The sequence below is a fragment of the Equus asinus genome, chromosome 4 (genome assembly GCF_041296235.1).
Source record: "Equus asinus isolate D_3611 breed Donkey chromosome 4, EquAss-T2T_v2, whole genome shotgun sequence".
NCBI lineage: Eukaryota > Metazoa > Chordata > Mammalia > Perissodactyla > Equidae > Equus > Equus asinus.
In genome coordinates, this window is record NC_091793.1 from 116,107,327 (window position 1) to 116,126,507 (window position 19,181).

Sequence of the window (19,181 nt, forward strand, 5' to 3'; positions counted from 1 at the left end):
TGAAGATGCCTATAGCCTAGGACCTAGCATGTCATTCTACTAGATATAGGTGCTAGAAAAAGTCTTGTACATGTGCACTTAGAGATATGTACAAGCATGTCCTTGGCAGTTATGTACGTAACAGCAAAACTCTGAATCCAAATGTCCATCAACACTACAGTGGATAAATGAAGTGAGGTTTATCCATACAATGGAATACTTTGCAGCAGTGAAAATAAATGAATGAATTATAAATTCATGTGATTCAGGAAGATAGGTTGAATGAAAAAGCAAGGAACATAAGAATACATGTAGTATAATTCAGTTTATATAAAGTTCAGAGATATTCAAAATATAACAATATATTTGGCAGGGATTCAAACATATGGGATGAAACCACATAGAGAAGCAAAGGGATAAGTTCAAACTATGATAGTTGTTACCTCTATGGTGAAAATAAAGGAGTTGGGATTAGAGAAGATCAATACAAGGATTCATAAGTCATGACCACATTCTTTTTCTTAAACTGGGTGGTGGGTGTTCACTGCCTAATATTTGTTATACCTTTACATATGTCTTATGAACCAACTATTAAAAATGGTGTAATTTGTTGATTTTTTTGCTTCCTCAGAATTTGACTTCATGGTCCAAAGCTAAGAGCAGAAGAATAGCAATCCGCACCAGATTTAGTGCTATAATTTGGGGTAAGACTCAGCCATCATCCCTTTACATCTAATCTAATATGCTGACTTTGTAACAATGAATTGACAATTAATGATTTTTCTGCCTAGCAAGTCTTTCAATTTCTTCAGCTATTACTGATGTTAATAATAGAATACTGAGAGAATTTCTTCACAAAATTGTGGGCATAGAAATTCGTTCTTCAGTATTCTCTCTCTAAACTCAAGGAAGAAAGAAACATAGCAAAACTCAAAACTTCATAAAATCACTAACTCAGTTGCAATGCCCATGTATACAAATATTGACATCCATAAATCATTTCCACTCTGCCAGTCACAGAACCAAGGTAGCAGTGTTCTTCCTTACAGAAGGAGAACCTAAGAAGCTTTGGACTGTGTACTTTGCCAAGGAAGGTAACTCAGAGTTCACAAATCAGAACTGAGGAGAGTGAGTAGTGGTCAGCACTGAGATAGGTGAGGGAGCACCCTGGAGAGACGTTCAATCCAGACTGGGAGTTCACGAAAGTATTTCCAGGGTAGCAGCATCTCAGTGAGAGGCTCAAGAATGAAGAGAAAATACACAGAGGATGTAGCCTAGGGGAAGAGAGTTCCAGGTAGCTACAGAGAAGTGGTGAGTTTGGGGAATTTAAAAGTTCCCTGCAGAGATCTGGAAAGCTGATCTGACTAAAGGTATAAATTAGACTTACCAGTCCAGCCTCCCTGCCATCATCGTGTCCCACTCCAGACAGTGGAGACAGCACAGGGCAGTGTTAAGAGTAAGGGCTGTGGAGTCTGAGACAGAATCCTGGTCTGTCTCCAGAGTCATAGACCAGCCCTCAATTTTTGTAAAATGGGGATGATGACGCCTACCTCTCAGGGCTGCACGGATTCAGTGTTCAGTTATGGTTACTAATCTAGCCCTTGTTCTGTAGCCAGTGTGATCTTTCTGAAATAGAACTCCTGCTTCTCCCCCACCTAAAACTCAGCTACCAGCTCTCCATTGCCCAGGATAAATACTCAAACCTCCTAGCACGGCTGTCAAAGTCTTTCAGTGCTCTGTCCCCCGCGTCTCTCTTCAGCCTCAGTTCCCCAACCCCCCTGCTTTCTCAGCTTTGCCTGGACACCTGTCTCCTCACTCTTCTTCCCCAAAAACTCCTGTTACTCTTCAGATTGTAGCTTGGCAATCCAGAATAGGACACTTGTAATTTATTGAATAAACACACACACACACACGCAGGCCTTTGATACGTTCATATGAATTTAATATACATTCTATACTACCTAGGATTCTGCAGGTCAGAATCTGTATTGTTTCAATATATTCTGTATATCAGCACAATGTGCCTATATAATTAACGTTAAACTATAACACCAACAATTTACTGTTTCTTGGGAGCAATTTTTAAAAATACGGTAGTTATTCTGACTTCTATTGGGAAATAACCATGTTATATACACATTTTTATTATTAAATATTTCATAGTTTAATATAAATAATAAATACAAAATAAATTTAGCATAAAATGTACACAGGTACATTTAATGCATGGGTACATGTGTATGGTACATTTAATATAAAATGTACCCAATCAGAAAAGAGCATCAGACTAATACACAGTAGATAGCCATTTTGCCACCAATCAGGGTGAGACAGGAAGTTTTCCTGTCAACAGTAGGCAATGCTAAAAATCAGATTACAGGGGAAAGATGCAAAAGAATTGCCAGTAAAGTTAGGGATTGCTGTCCATCTGTATGATGTCCGTTTTTTGCTTCAACCAATGCCATCAACAGTGTGACAAGTGAACTCTTAAGACTGCAACTAGAGGACTCCTCTTACCTCGGCATCAAAGCGAGGATCCTGGTAGGCATCACTGATGTTCACTGGAAGGCCAGTAGAAGCCACCAGCTCGGCAATGCTGTTATTTATTAGCCAGTCGGAGTATGATGATTTCTCCACGCTTTCTTTGAAACTATCAGAACGCCAAGGCAGGCAGTAAGAAAAGAGAGAAACATAAGTTTGCTTGAAAGCAAACCCTATAAAACTACACTCATAGCGAGATTGCCTATCCTCACTAAGAAAGGATAAGGGACTTTAGTTACAGAATAATGGTGAAGTAATTATCGGTAGCTACTTCAAAAAGACTTACCAGCTATAATGTAAAATAACCAAATCCATGGATAGAAATGATAGATTCTCTATAATCCGGAGAGCAACTCTAGGTTGTATTTAGGCCCCAAAGCAGGCAGACATAAAGTAAAGAATCACATAATAAATTGACGACAGGACGCCAATGCAGTTGCATAATAAATTCCACTGACCTTCCTCATGTACCTCCCCCAATTGAGCAGAATAGATGTTTGGTACCAAGAAAGATTAAACCCAAGAATGGGGAAAAATCAGGAACTAAACTGAGAATTCACAAAATTTTAAACGTAGCAAAAGAGCACATCTACACTATGCGTAATCTTAGTAATTTTGTAACTATTTTTTGTAGCCTGAGAGTACTTTTTTGGACAAAAACACATTTTCTACTTGCAAAATCTCACTGGAAAACCTGTTTTAACTCGACTGACCCCTAACATTAATAGCTTAGATTATATCCATATTCAATTTGAACAAGGAATTTTATGCTAAATGATTTTGTGAACTTTCCCCTGTATCATTTTTACCTCAAATATCAAATGTATAGAAATGCTGTAAGAATTAGTAAGATTCCCCACTCCCTCCCTCCCTTCCATCTTTTCCTTACATATTGAGCACTGCCAAGAGCTGTGGAAATGCAAAATTGAGTACTGTTCAAATTAGCATTATTAAGGAAAATTTTCATGGAGGATGTTAGATTTGCGGCTTGCCAGGTAATAATCAAAATTACGTGCATTAATGCAAGTATACCAGGATAATATTTTCCAAACTACATTCTGTGGAACCCTGGGTTCCATAAGATGTTACTGAATGTACTACAGCAAGAAGAATAACAACACTATTGACTTTCTAATCTAAATTGCATTGTATGTAAGAAAAATACTAAACCCTGTACATAGTCATTGTTATTATGCAATAACGTGCCTGTATGGAATTTGTGCTATATTGAGAATGCTGGGAACTGGCATGGAGAGGCCACCAGATGCATGAATGAGTGAGAAGCATAGGCATTATTTGCCGTCATTAATGCATTTCATCTGTAATGATTGCTGGTTTGTGTCTGATCAACTCAACATATATTTGTCATATTATTCATCCTTTATTGTATATTAAACATTACTAGTACATAAACATTCTCTATTGATCTCTGGTTGAAAAATGGAAGTTTTAATAAAAAGCTGAGTCTTGTAGTTTATAGACGGTGCCTAAATCAAAGAAGTAAAACGATCGAGGACTTCAAACACAAGATGAGGGCTTTATTTTCTAAAAAGAAGGAACACCAAAAAAGTCCATGTTGTATTTTCTCTTTGCTATATTAAATCTGTGAGTGAAATTTTATGTTGTGCTGCAACGAAAGCAAAATATAAGAAGAAACATGATAATGCACCTGATACAAGGATCCAACCTAATGAAGTCGTCCCATTTTATAAAAGGGAGTAACTGCATGCTCATCATTTCTTGCAGGGATTAATTGATCTGTCAATTCATTTTGTGCTGTCTGTGCACTGGATTCCACACCACAATTTTTTTAAAGTTCTGTGATAAAATAGTGTGGAGTGTGCTGCCCTACTGTGTAGTTGGAAGAAGAACTGCAGGGGGACCCTGGGGACTGGTCAGGGAAGGAATCTGAGAAAGAAATATTTGGGGGAGGGGCAGGCAAGGGAGGGTGAACAGGGACTAAGGAAGGAATCAGTTTTATCAGCAAGTGTCAAAAACCTTTAAGCTGGATCTTTCAGGATGGGCAAGAGTCCAGCAAGGAGAGGCTGGAGGGGTGAGGAGGAAAGCACTGATGGAGGAGGGAACAGCAGCAGCAAAAGACACAAACTCAACAGAGCACAAGGCTGTGTTCTTGGGACATTGAGTAATCCCCTTTGGTGGGAGCACAGGACACACATTGTGCTGAATAAGACTGAGAAGGAGGCCAGGGCTTAAAGGCAGAGGCTTTGACCAGGAGCTGAGACCTTAGTTATAGGCAATGGGGAACCGATTAAGAGTGTCGGGCAGGGAAGAGACATCATTCAAGCTATTTTAGGAAGCTCAATCCAGGGACAGTGAGCAAGAAGAATTGGCTAAGAGAGACTGAAGGTGGGGAGAGGTCCTGGTAGACCGGTGAGGTCGTGCAGGTGGGAGATGATGATGCTGGCCACTCCAGAGGTGCTGCAGAAGATTCCACAGGGCTTGGTGGGCGGACAGCAGTGGCTTGCATTTTGCTCCTGTGTGCCCTTGGCTCTATTAGCAGAAGGGAGTTGTTTTGAAGAGTGGGGAGATGGGGAAAGATAAAAGATATTCTGTGAGCCTGGAACACTATTTTTTTTTAAAGATTTTATTTATCTTTTTTCTCTCCAAAGCCCCCTGGTACATAGTTGTATATTTTTAGTTGTGGGTCCTTCTTGCTGTGGCATGTGGGATGCTGCCTCAGTATGGCTTGATGAACAGTGCCATGTCCGCGCCCAGGATCCAAACTGGCGAAACCTTGGGCCACCGAAGTGGACTGCACGAACTTAACCACTCGGTCACTGGGCCGGCCCCTGGAACATGTTATTCATTGTTGAAAATCCAAGACTAGAACCCATATCAAATCTTTAACACTGAAAACACTGATACAGGGTTGGGATTACCTTCAGGGAGAATAAAATGGATGAGATCACTCAGGGAGAGAATATATAGGGAAATCTGTATCTAGGGGAAGGAAGGAGAAGAAAGAGAGTGATAAAAGGGGAGAAGATGAAGAGAATAAAGAAAAAAGAGAAAAAAATTTACTGTCACTCATGGTAGGCCAAGGGCCAGGCCAGATGCTTTACCTAACTAATTTGTTTTGTCCTTTCGTAAATCCTATGACATGGGTATGATTCTCTACATTACACAGATCAGAAAACTGAGGCTCAGAGATGCTAATTAACTTTCCCAAGTGGAGTTCGGACTGTCAGCTAAAATGTGACTTGAAAGTCCCAGATTATTCTGTTTATCATGTTGCCTCTCTGAGAAGGAGTGGGTAGGAACAGAGTAAGAATCACAGGTTCTCACCTAAAGAAAATAAGCGAGTAGCCAGCCTAGAGAGTTTCAGGAAGATGCTGCAGACAATAAAGACTTCAGTCCAAGACTGCAGTCAAGGAAGGGGGAGGAAAAAACATTGGGTTTGATAATCCAGAGCTTTAGGTCCCTACTTACAGAACTCCCAAAAAAGATGACGACAGAAACACTGAGCAGGGACTCCAGAGAGATTCATTCTAAATCTAAAACATGCTTAGAATCTGGTTTAGTTCGGGCTGCATATGTACTGGAATCACTCTAAAGTTGTTGAACAACGTTAAGAGGATCGACTCTGTGCAAGGCACCGTGCACAGGAGCTTCCGAGGTGGTTCCTAGAGAGCATAAGCCATGGTCTCTGCCCGCATGGAGCTTGCCACCCAGTTGGGGAGATGGAAAATAAACACTGACATTTAAACAATGAACAATTTAAATACTAAGTTCAAATTCCCAAACAAAAACTTATCACATGGCTGTAATGACCAATTGCCAACTCAGTTATACAAATCATGAATGCAGAAGAAGTCCAGGGAGGGAGAAACCACTAGCTAAGTCTTCAGAGAGGAACTGAGATTTGAACTGACCTATAGCGGCAACAGTGCAAACAGATTTTCTGAAAACTACCTCTCCATTTCTTCAGTTTAATGTTGCCCAGGTACATAAATTAAGGCCCAGGGTGACAGAATGCCAAGAGAGACAGTCAGGAAGGTTGATTTGTCACTCCTCATATTTGTATCATATTCTGGCTTTTGCACCAGTTCAACCTTCCAAATCCTAATGTTCTACTGTAATGCAGAATCATGACTCTGAGTTACAGCTTTCAAAATTTTGCTTCCTTTCTTAAAAAAAAAAAGGTAATTTTATTTTATGATTAAGACCATGGATTTTGGAGTTAGACAGACCTGATTCAAATGCCTATTGTGACGCTTTCTAGCAAAGTGATCTCAGGCAAGCTATTTACACTTCATCTGTTAAAAATAGGTATAATAGTACTACTTAGACTGTTGTGCAGATTAAAGTAATAATTTATGCAAGTGCTTAGCATACTATTGAGCTCATTGTGAACATTTTTTAAAAGTACCAATTTTTTAACAACTTCTAAAGTAAATTCTGCATGTTATAGGATCCCTTTGTACATTTCAGCAATGTGGTGTTATGAATTCAATCACAAAGGAAAGGGCCCAAATTATTTCTGCTTCTTGAGGGACACACCTGGCTTAAAGGATCAGTTCTTTCATTAAGGTAGGTCAACACCCTCCGATTTATGAGGACCCTTTATTCTGTGTGATTTCCTTCCTTTCGATTGATTGCTGTTGGAGCAGAACATGGTAAGATCATGGACATGGCCACATATGGTTGTGCAGGTTCTGCCCTGCACAGGGGTGCCCCATAAAAGGGATGAATAGGGGCTGAAATCTAGCCTAGATGTGCACATTGGCTTGGAGCTGCATCCATCCAAAGAGGGTACCTTTTTCTAATTTTCACAGAGACACTGTATGGGCTGACAATGACCCTGCTTCAATCTTTTCTTCAACACATCTGACAAATGGGCATCTAATATCAAATTGAATGCCTTCAGTGACGGGGAACTCATTACCTACCAAAATATTCCATTCCATTTTGTGGCAGCTCAATTTACTTTCTAATCATTATCATCCTTTGCTCCTAGTCCTATGGTTTTAGCTGCAGAGCATGGATCTCAACCTTGAAATATTTCACAATAAATTAATGTGCTCCCCATAGTCTTCCACCTAAAATCATTCTTTCCCAGCCTATCTCCAAGTCCTTCAGCTACTCTTCTTGTAGCACGCCTTCGTTATTCTCACCAGCCCAGTCTTAGAGGTGTCCCTGCTGGTTAATACCACTCTTGAGTATGAAAGCCAGTCCAGAGCAACACTGAGGAGGCAGATCTGAGCAGGATGAAGATGGGATGACCAACTCCTTTATTTTAGATCCTTTTCCCACCAACAAAGGTCAGGATTGATAGCTCGTAATAGATCTTAATTTTTTATAGATTTTTAGAATTAATATCTAAAGTGGAATTAACCAACTTTCTAGGTCCAAAAAATCAGACAAGAGATATCACAGGCCAAAATATCCAACACTAAGATTTTCAGTTTGGGCCCTACCCAAGATAAGGAGAGTCTCTGCAGTTTGGAAACACATCTATAATTTGATTACTCTGCAGCTTGTGGGTACAAATGAGATCACGTCAGCTGAGTGGATCTTAGTTGCCCTGTGCATGATTGCAAAACCACGGACACCTCCAAGTCCTCTCCCCATCCCTTGTCAAGCCCACTGCTGGGAAGGAGGCTGGACACTGGCTCCCAGAGCACCAAAGCTTCATGAAGTAAGGGAAGAATACTCTCTCCCAAGCTCTGCATATTCTTTTGGTCCCTAGGTCCTAGGGCCATACTACTTGTATCTACATTGTCACAAGTTTCCTCATTAAACAACCCGTTTAGCTTCTGCTCATACCCCTGTCTGTATAGATAGAGGATAGGGCTGGGCTGACCATTCATACATGGATGGCTTCCTGGGTGCCAACTCTTTCTTTCAGCAAAAAGAAAAAGACTCTTACGAATCATTTCCTGCAAGCAGATGTTTAGTATGAGTGTTGGGTGTGTGTATGTTCCCAAGACACTTATTGCACATGAGTACACAATAGAAAGAAGAAAAAGGGCTTAGAATTCTTGACAACATTCATTTGTTGTTGAAAACGAAAGATTGGTTGAGCAACCATTCAAAAGTTTCCAAAGTTTTTTTTAAACAAATCAATTTATTTGTCCATATTTAATAGCTTCTCACCTTCGAGTCATAACACTATCTTGACCCCTGCTGGGGAGATGCTCCAAAAAATTCCTACTTAAAGAAAAAAACAACACAGCAGACAAAAAAAAATAAGAGTCTGAGAAAATTAAAATAATATAATTGACATCTAAACTTCAGTGAAACTTCCTTGAAAGTAAAAATTAACTACTTAATAGCTTGTTTTAACTCTTTAAAAAGTAGACCTCCCTAAGATCAAGATTTGTTTAAAATAACAAGTGAATGGTAAACAAATCTTTTAGCTTGTTATTTTACCAGAACCAGGTGCGTGGAAAGAGGTAGGGTTTTAAGAGAGTTTCCTGCAGGGCTGCAGTCCAGATTCTTCTTCCTGGGTGGTATCTTGCTTCTAAGCGTGAGACTCACGCTGACTTCAAAGAGAGCTTCCTGAGCTCAAATATATTGACCATGGAGGGATAAAAGAGAATTGCCCTATTTCAGAAAACACTTAATTCCTGAAATGAGGCTGTCCCTGAAGTGAGGGCCAGTGAGGTAGATATAAGCCTCAGGGTTGACAGGTTGGAGAGTTGTGTAGCAGAGAAATCGATACAAGTAAAGCAAAACAAGACAAAATAAAATACCCAAGACAAGTAATTCACCATCTTCAATTGTCTGACAAGTCTATCTTAGCTAAAGGTACAAACACAGAAAATTAGATGAAAATAAACTTGACTACTTTTTAGAATTAATTCTCAAAACGGTTTCTAAATTAGAAGACATAATATCTGAAAAAAGTAATGTTAATCATTAGACTGTGCCTGTGTTGACGTTTCTGTTCTCAACACTAAGGTTTACTCTAGTCTTCCCTAGAGACTCCCAAGACTTCACTCTTTCAAGAATGACCACTGGTTGGGCCCCTACTAAGTGCTGGACCATAGTGGGGTGAATCTTGCATGAATTGATCAATAAGGATCTTTTCCTTTTTGCTGAAAGGAGTTGCCACATGGGAACCCATCTGTACGTGGATGGTCAGCTCAGTTCTGCCACTACCTATACAGAGACGAGTATGGGCAGAAGCTAAAGAGGCCACACCTTCAGGGAGCTCACAAACAATGGATTGTGATAAATGCCTTAATAGAAGGATGTACAAGAAATTACGAGAACAGAGAAAAGAAGGATCAGTTCTTTTCTGGGTTGGAAGTTGTATTTGGGGAATCACTTCACCAAGGAAGTTGGTCTAAGCTGGTCTGGGGGATAAGTAAGAGTTCTTCTGGCAGAGAAAGAAGGTAAAAATAATTCAGACAAATCACAGCATGAGTAAAGCTTTAGAATGTGAGGTTTTCTGTATTGATATGATAAATACTAGAGCTAAAACTTAGGATACATGGTGGAAGAGGCCAACCAACATATTGCATGATTCCACGCACATACTTTGTAACCACAACCACATATATACATCTGTAACAGCAGCCCTTGAGTCCTGAGTTCTCTACACATATATACAAGAACTTTGTGGGCACTTCCTCCTGGTTATCTCCAGGCACCTCAAATTTAACATTTTTAAGACTGAACTAACATGCTCTCCTGGATGTGATAAGAATCATTAGTGAAAACTGTGACCATTAACTAAAAATAGATCACTGGGTTAAGAAGAAAAGTTTCAACATAGACACACAATCTATTTTCTCACTGTCAAGGAATGATTGTCAATTGGTCTTCCAACAGCTTGAGTTTTATGCAGAGGGGGTAGGATTCAGAGAGGCGAAGAGTCAGGAACTCAAAGAACTCTTTAGTACAGGTATTTCTTTTTTATGCTTTGCAAACAAAAACTGACTTTTCATCTACAGCTTGTGCCTGGTACTATTTGCCATTTTGCTTCATTGACTAGAGGGTGGTCTGAACTTTGGTTCACGAAGAGAAACTCCATGCCTTACTTTTTCTTCTCAGGTAAGACTGTCTATCCCTGGACCCTTCTGGAAGCCTCAAGCTGTGCAACATTATTTGCAGCTGTCTTTCAATGAGGAGATTAAGAAACTAAGTCAATACCAGTGGGACTCAAAGCTAGGACCCCAGCAGGAGAGTCTTGAACACCCTGGACTGGGACGTTAATAATCTCCCACTGGTTTCAGTATATCTTTGAAGGTTACCAAACACGTCTTTTAGTCATAAAAATTAATGGTAGAAAGCGTGATTAGGTAGAACCAGCCTCTCAGTTCTTTCACTGTGGAATATGCACTAAATTGCAGAAGTTCCTGAAGCCTATCATGACCTGTTAATGGACTTGCCTTTAAGGTCGTGCCTGAGGACACTTCATTACACTCTTATTTCTCTCATTTTAAGCATTCTGTGTCATCAGAAATTAAGGCATGGCGACCAAGAATACATTTTCTATCCTTCATTTCCTCAGGTTGTACAATTAGAATGAGATTTATCACCCCAAGGAGTTGGTGTCACTTGAGAAAAAGTCTTGTGACTCTCAGATGGGTATCAGATGGCACTGAGTGAGTGGTTGGTGTCTACAATTTAACGTGATATAGTGACAACTACTTGGTTTCATAGCCAAGAAAGTCTGGAGGGATGTTTTTGTATCTTGGTCCAACATTTCCAGCTGGGAGACTACAGATAAAATTTTAATAACTCAGATTCTTAGTTTCCATAATGGAAAATAAGAGAAATAAAACCCATTTGACAGCGTTGTTTCAAGGATAAAACAATACAATGTTGAAGAACGCATGGCACATAGAAAACTCTCAATAAATATCAGTTCCTTATAGCACAGAGATTTCTCTTTTATTAAAAACCCTAAGGTGAGACATGCGCCATTTAACTGCTTAACTCCTGGGGCAGGAGAGATGTTTTTGACTGTGCCATCGTTGTCAGATTTAGAGAGGTACTGAAGAGAAAATGTGCTAGTTGGCAACATGGTTGAAAATAGAGCACACAGTTAAAATTCTGTCCTGCTAGATACTTCAAGCAGCCCCATCACATCTCTCTTTGGGGGTGCTGTGGCCAACTCCATCCATCTTCTCTGGATTGAGACCATGCCTTTCCAACAAGTCCTGGGCATATGTCTACACAGCAAGAAAGAAGTAGACTCAATGTGTTAAAATATTAACTAAAACATGTTAAATGATAGATCTACAAAAGTAAGAGAACCAAACATAAAAACCAATTATTACGGCTTCCAAATTGCTATAATTCTGTTTACTGTGTAGCATCAATCCACAGGACAGCTGACTCACATAGGTTACTTTATTATGTTTGAGCTCAGTACACATTCATGTGCCTTGCTGTTCATGGAACATTTTTATAGCTTTCATTCTCCTCTGTGACAGTTTTACTAGAGTGGCAAGCCCACTGGTCCAAAATAAATAGGGGTAATGAGAGGGTATGTCTTTCATTTGAGTCTTCATGTTCAAAGGCAGGCAAAAGAAAAAAGTAGAAATTATGTATATTTAAGAGGTGAAAGTTAGATGCTTGGGAAATATGTTTCCTGGAGTTTCTTAAGATTTTGGAAGACACAAAACTTCATTACAAATATTTCCTCTCCTTTGTTGATGTTTAAGCTCTTATAATTAGCATCACGCAAATGGGACATGGACACATACACCACCAGTGCCATGGAGGGTATCTATTAAATAGGGTTATTTGGTGGGAAAAACATGCACGCCAGAAGTATCAAAATGATATGGTTCCCTGAGAGGTGTGCCTAGGTCAGGCATAAATTGTTTCAATGGAAACATCCCAACCTCATAACACTCTGTATATTTTTAGGGAAAGTAGGCAGGAAATATCTAGGTGACTCCGTAACAATGGAGCTTCCTGGTAAAGGAGTGACCTTGATACCAAGAGGGAGCTTCAGAGCTCAGTCTCTGGTACCAGTCTTATCTTCCAATGAGCTAACTAAGGCGTGTTGAGCCACCTCCTTGCTCAACAACTGAAAAGGGATAGAAATGAGTCTCCAGGGCCATCTGGATTTCTTGTTCTTCAATCAAAAACATTAAATATTCGCATAATGAGGTTTAGCAGCCCTGAATGTGCTAGACAACAGTCAAAAAGAATGTCCTAAGGTTCTTGTGTAACAGAAACTACACAGCAACACACATCTTACTTATGTTCCAAGATAACTGGTGGGGGTGGTAATGGTGTTGCTTTCACTTTTAATGATTTAAAGATTTTCTTCATTTCCTTGAAATCAGAATAGGTGTCATATTTTTATTTATACAAAATACCCACCACATGCTTTCTAGTAGAGACACAGTAAAAGAAAGAAGAGCCATGAAGAAAAAAGTAGAAGGAAGAGGATATATTTATGTCATACTGCAGAAATATTCTGTCTTACATCAGTGCGTAAGTTTGTCTAACATTCCGTATTACTTTAGGTAATACAGAAATTAAAAAGAAGGTAAAAAGAAGAGGAGAGACCTTCAAATTGGCAGAGTAAGGACCACTGAAAATTTGTTCCTGAAATTTGTTTCTTATTTGTAATGAATGAATAAAAGCAGTGAGAACACTAGCGAAAACTGCCCAAATCAACTTTTTGAGAACTCTGGAAATTAAGGAAATGCTTATAAAAATCAAAGGAGTGTTTATTCAAGAAAAACAGTTGAATCTCTATAAGGACAGCAAGTTTCGTGGTGTTTTAATTTACGTTATTCCCATCTCCTTCTCCCCAGCTCTGGGGTAACTGTGAGAACCAACAGCCTCATGATCACACTATCTGTGAAAACCAGCAGCCTAGCAGTCACTGGCAGAGGAAGAACAGATTTGTAGCTCCCCAAAAGTCTTATCCCCAGGGAACTGTCATTATTTGACCTGTTTGGCAGCTCCATGGAAACCTCCACTCAAAGAGCTTGCCTTTATTTGACATGGAGCTTGCTAATCTAGAACAACCTTTACCCACTGGGTATTTGTGGGAAAAAAACCAGCAGCAATTGTTTAACATCACAACTACCTTGGGCAGGGATAAGAGCTGCAGCTGACAAGAAGCTGACCAGAAAACTTAAAAGGAGACGTGTGGGAATGAGATACTCCCAGGGGGCTCTGAAAAGCTCTGACATATTCCTGGAAATCTAGAAGGGCACACACACACTTGTGGAATTGTACACATGCCCGGAAAAGACCTGAGAAGGCCCTAATCTCTCACCTCTGGCTGCCTTTGAAGCTCTGAGCAAGCAGAAAGTGAAAGCTAAGTACACGTCATGTCAGAGAATTGAAGATATTTCCCACATGCACACAGATCCCTCAGCGAGGCTGGAAGACTTATTGGTTCAAAGTTTTTAAGGAAATATCTGTCTAGTATCAGCTGACAATTAAACAACCAAGTAGAGAATTCAGTTGCTACACACAACAAAGAAGAGCTGAGACATTAAAACAAACAGGAAAGTATACAGGAAAAAAGCAGTCAATACTCTTTTTTTCCCCATACACAGGGAAAAAAGCAGTCCATAGAAAATGTCCCTAAGTAAGCCCAGATGTTGGACTTAGTAGACATAGACTTTAAATAAGCTATTATCACTATATATGCAAAGTACTAAAGGGAATCATATGTAAAGAATTAAAAGAAAATATGAGAACAACATCCCACCCAGATATAGAATATCAATAAAGATAAGGAAATTATAAAAAAGAACTAAATAGAAATTCTGGAATTGAAAAGTACAATAACTGAAATGCAAAATTCACTAAGAGAGTGCAATGTTATGTTTGAGAAGCCAGAAGAAGGACTCACTAAACTTGAAGACGGGTAAATTGAGAATATCTTGTCAGACAAACAGAAAGAAAAAAGTAGAAGGAAAATGAATAGAGTCCCAGAGGCATATGAACATATGCATGATGGGAGTCTCAGAAAGAAAGGAGAGAGGAAAGGGGGCAGACAGAATATTTGAAGAAATAACGGCTGAAAACTTCCCATATTTGATTAAAATAAACATTAATCTATACATTCAAGAAGCTTAACAAATTCCAAGTAGGATTAACTTGAAGGGATCCACACCTTGACACATCATGATCAAACTGTTGAGAGCCAATGACAAAGGGAGAAAGTTGAAAGCAACAAAAGAGATGTGACTCATCATGTATAAGTGATCCTCACTAAGATTAATAGCTCCATGATTAGAAGCCAGAGAGACCAGAAGGCAGGTGAACGACATAGTCAAAGTGCTCAAAGAAAAAGACTGTCAACCAAGAATTATACATCCAGCAAAATTATACTTCAAAAATGAAGAAGGGATTAAGACATTCTCAGATTTAAAAAACCCCAGAAAATTCATTGCCAGTAGATCTGCCTTAACAAGAAATACTAAACCAGAACCTCAGGCTGAAGTGAAAGGGCACAAAAGAGTAATTTGAATCCACATGGAGAAATAAAGAGCGCTGATAAAGATTACTCTACAGGTAAATATAAAAGACAGTATAAATGTATTTTACGTTTGTAACTCTTTTTTCCCTTCTATCTCATTCAAAGACAACTGCATAATGCAGCAATTGTAAAACTGTGTTGAAGGGCTTATAGAGTAAAAAGACATAATTTGTAAGACAACTATGACACAAACGAGGGGAAAGGGAACAGAACTCTATAGGAGCAAAGTTTTTGTATACCATAGAAATTAAGTTGGCACTAATCCAAATTAGATTGTTACAAATTAAGACATTAATTGTAATCCCCAGAGTAATCCACTAAAAACATCATTGAAAAAATACATAGTAAAAGAAATTACATGACAATTAAAATGGTACATTAGAAAATATCTGTTTGGGGCCAGCCCCACAGTCCAGTGGTTAAGTTCGTGTGCTCCACTTTGGCGGCCTGGGGTTTGCCAGTTCAGATCCTGGGCGTGGACCTAGGCACTGCGCATCAAGCCATGCTGTGGCAGCATCCCACATAGAAGAACTAGAATGACTTACAACTACGATATATAACTATGTACTGGGGCATTGGGGAGACAAGAAAATATTTGTTGAACAAAGGAAGGTAGTAGTGGAGGAATAGAGAGACAAAAAGATATAAGACATACAGAAAACAAATAACAAAAAGGCAGATGTAAATCCTACTTTATGAGTAATTACACAAAATATAAATGGATTAAACATCTCCAATCAAAAGGCAGAGACTGGCAGAATGGATAAAGTAACATGATCCAAATATATGCTGCCTACAAGAGACACACTTTAGGTTCAAAGACACAAATGGGTTAAAAGAAAAGATGAAAATATATACACCATGCAAACAGTAACCAAAAGAGAGTTGTAGTGGATATATTAATATCAGACAAAATAGACTTTAAGAAAAAAAACCAGTTACACAGACAAAGAAGGATATTTTATAATGGTAAAATGATCAAATAATCAAGAAAATATAACAATTATAAACATATTGCACCTAACAACAGAGCCTCAAAATATATAAAATGAAAACTGAGAGGACTTAAGGCAGAAATAGATAGTTTAACAGTAGTGGTTGGAGTCTTCAACATCCCACTTTCAATAACAGATAGAACAACTACAGAGAAGCTGAATAAGCAAGTAAAAGATTTGAACAACACTATAAACTAATTAGACCTAATAGACATCTATAGACCATTCCACTCAACAACAGAAGAACAGCCATTCTTCTCAAGTACACATGGAGCATTCTCTGTGACCATATATTAGGCCATAAAGCAAGTCTCAATAAATCTAAGAAGACTGATATCATGAAAAATGTTCTCCAACCACAATGGAATAAAATTAGAAATGAATAACAGAAAGAAGTTTGGGAAATTCAGAAATATTTAGAAATAAAACAACACACTCATAAAGAATCAATGAATCAAAGAAGAAATCACAGGGAAATTAGGAAATATTTTGAGATGAAAGAAAACAAAACACACAACACCAAAACACAGTGGATGCAGCTAAAGCAGTGCTTAGGAGGAAATTTATAGCTCTAAAATGCCTATATTAAAAAAGAAAAAAGATCTCAAATCAATAACCTCACTTTTCACCTTAAAAGAAGAGCAAACTAAACCTAAAGCAAGAAGAAGGAAGGACACAATAAAGATTAGAGGAGGAATAAACAAACTAGAAAAGAGAAAAACAATAGAGAAAACCAACAAAAACAAAAGTTGGTTCTTTGAAAAGATCAATAAAATGATAAATCTTTAGTTAGGCTTACCAAGAAAAAGAGAGAAGAGTCAAATCACTAAGATCAAGAATGTAAGAGAGGGCATTACTATTAACTTTACAGAAATAAGATGACAAGAGACTACTATGAATAACTGTATGACAACAAATTAGACAACCTAGATGAAAGGGACAAGTTTCTAGAAAGATACAAACTATTGAAACAGACTCCAGAAGAATTAGAAAATCTAAATAGATCTATAATAAGTAAAGAAGTTGAATTAATAATTAAAAATCTTTGACAAGCTCAGGGCTAGCTGGCTTCACAGGTGAATCGTGCCAAATGTTTAAAGAAGAATTTTTCTTTAAATTCCAATCCTTCATTTCCACAACATAAGAGGGAACACTTCCTACTCATTCTATGAAAGCAGTATTACCCTGACACCAAAACCAGATAAAGATATCACAAGAAAAGAAACTACAAACCAATCTCCCTTATGAATATAGATGCAAAAATTCTCAACAAAATACTAATAAATCTAATCCAGCAACATATAAAAAGGATTATACATCATGACCAAGTGGGGTTTACCCCAAGAATTCAACATTGGTTTAACATCCAAAAATCAATTAATGCAATACATGATATTAATAGAATACAGGACAAAAATCACATAATCATCTCCATAGACACAGAAAAAGCATTTGACAAAATCCAATAGTCTTTCATGACAAAAACTCTCAACAAACTAAGAATGTGTGTAAGTTACTTAACCTCTCTGAGCCTGAGATTCCTCATTCGTAAGATGAGGACAAGAAAATGGAACTCACTGGGCATTTGTGAGATAAACTAAGACAACATAAGTCTGACAGATAGTAGACTTCCAATAAGTTAGTTCTCTTTCCCTAATTAAATAAGAAATCACTATAATGCACAAAAGTGGATTTGCAGAATCAGAACTTCCTAGAACTTTGTTGCTGGAGGGGACATTTAGTGGACATATCTATTTCATCTTCTTCATTTAACAACTGAGTGTATTAGTCCTCTAGGGCCACTGTAACAAATTACTACAAACTTGGTGGCTTACGATAGAAATTATTCTCTTACAGGTCTGGAGGCCAGAAGACCAAAACCAAGGTATCAGCAGGGCCCTGCTCCCTTCAAAAGCTCTAGAGGAGAATCTGCCCTTGCCTTTTCCAGCTTCTGATGGCTCCTGGTGTTCCTGGGCTTGCAAATACATCACTCCAATCTCTACCTCAGTCCTCACGTGGTCTTCTCTTCTGTGTCCCTGTGTGTCCTCTCCCTTTCCTGTGAGGACACCAGTCATTGGATTTACTGCCTGTCCTATATCCAGCATGATTTCATCTCAAGATTCTTAACTATTTACATCTACAAAGACCCTATTTCCAAATAAGGTCTCATGCTGAGGTTTCAGATGATCATGAATTTTGAGGGGACACTATTCAACTTACTACACTGAGGAAACAGGTTTTACTAAAATAACATTTAAAGAAGAACAAATTTCTACCTTAAATATTTCTATTTGAATCTCAAAAAATCTCTTATTTTTTCTATATCTACTAAGACATAGCACATAGAAACAATTTTTTGGATTTGTGAAGTGAGAGTCACTTTGAGTAACTGCACAGAGAAGCCTTTGGGTTAGACATCAGAATTCCAGCAGCAACTGAAGACAGCAAGCCAAAGGACAAAGCAGGGGTAATAATTTAAAATTGAGCACAACCTACGGTTCATATCAATCCTCTAGCTGTCCCATCCCTGGGAATTTTCACTGGCCATCTTTGCCCAAGTTTCAGCCTCTACCCGTGTTGCTCAACCCTCGTAATCCTTGATGACTGCTTGCTTCTCCTTACTGCATTAATTCCTGAATTCTCTTCTTCTTGGACTCCTTTTAAATGTAAATCCGTGTATTAGTTTCCTATTGCTGCTGTAACACATTACCATGAACTTAGTGGCTTTAAACAGCACAGAGTTATCATCTTACAATTCTTACAATTCTCTGGAGAAGAACCCATTTCCTTGCCTTTTTCAGCTTCTAGAAGCTGCTCACATTGCTTGGCTCATGGCTCCATTCGAGCATCTTCAAGACTAGCAACGACAGGTCGAATCTTTCTCAAACTGCATCCTTCTGAACTCTGCTTCTGTCATCACATGTCCTCCATTTATAAGGCCCCTTATGATCACATTGGACTCACTCAGATAACCCAGGATAACTTCTCCATCTTAATACTCTTAACTAGAACTGCAAAGTCCATTTTGCCGTGTAACATTTACAATTTCTATGGATTAGGATCTGGATATCTTTGGCGGGGGGTGGGTTGCATTATTCTGCCTACCATATGCCCTTGTCTTTTCATACAGAACATTTTAGCTCTTACCCTCCAGGCTGACCTGCATCTCAAAGGCTCTTTAAACAAAGGGTCTTGCCCTTCAGGTGCTCTGAGATTTTTAGATTCTCCTC

The 19,181-nt window shown here is 38.6% G+C and overlaps 1 protein-coding gene across 1 annotated transcript in view; it reads right to left on the reverse strand.

The window, feature by feature from the left end:
• PDE11A (phosphodiesterase 11A) overlaps positions 1 to 19,181 on the reverse strand; it is a 383,893-nt gene that overhangs the window by 184,624 nt on the left and 180,088 nt on the right. Inside the window, exon 6 of the mRNA XM_014834082.3 lies at positions 2,497 to 2,629. Within this exon, the coding sequence (XP_014689568.3) occupies positions 2,497 to 2,629 (133 nt within the window). The remainder of the gene's footprint in view (positions 1 to 2,496; positions 2,630 to 19,181) is intronic.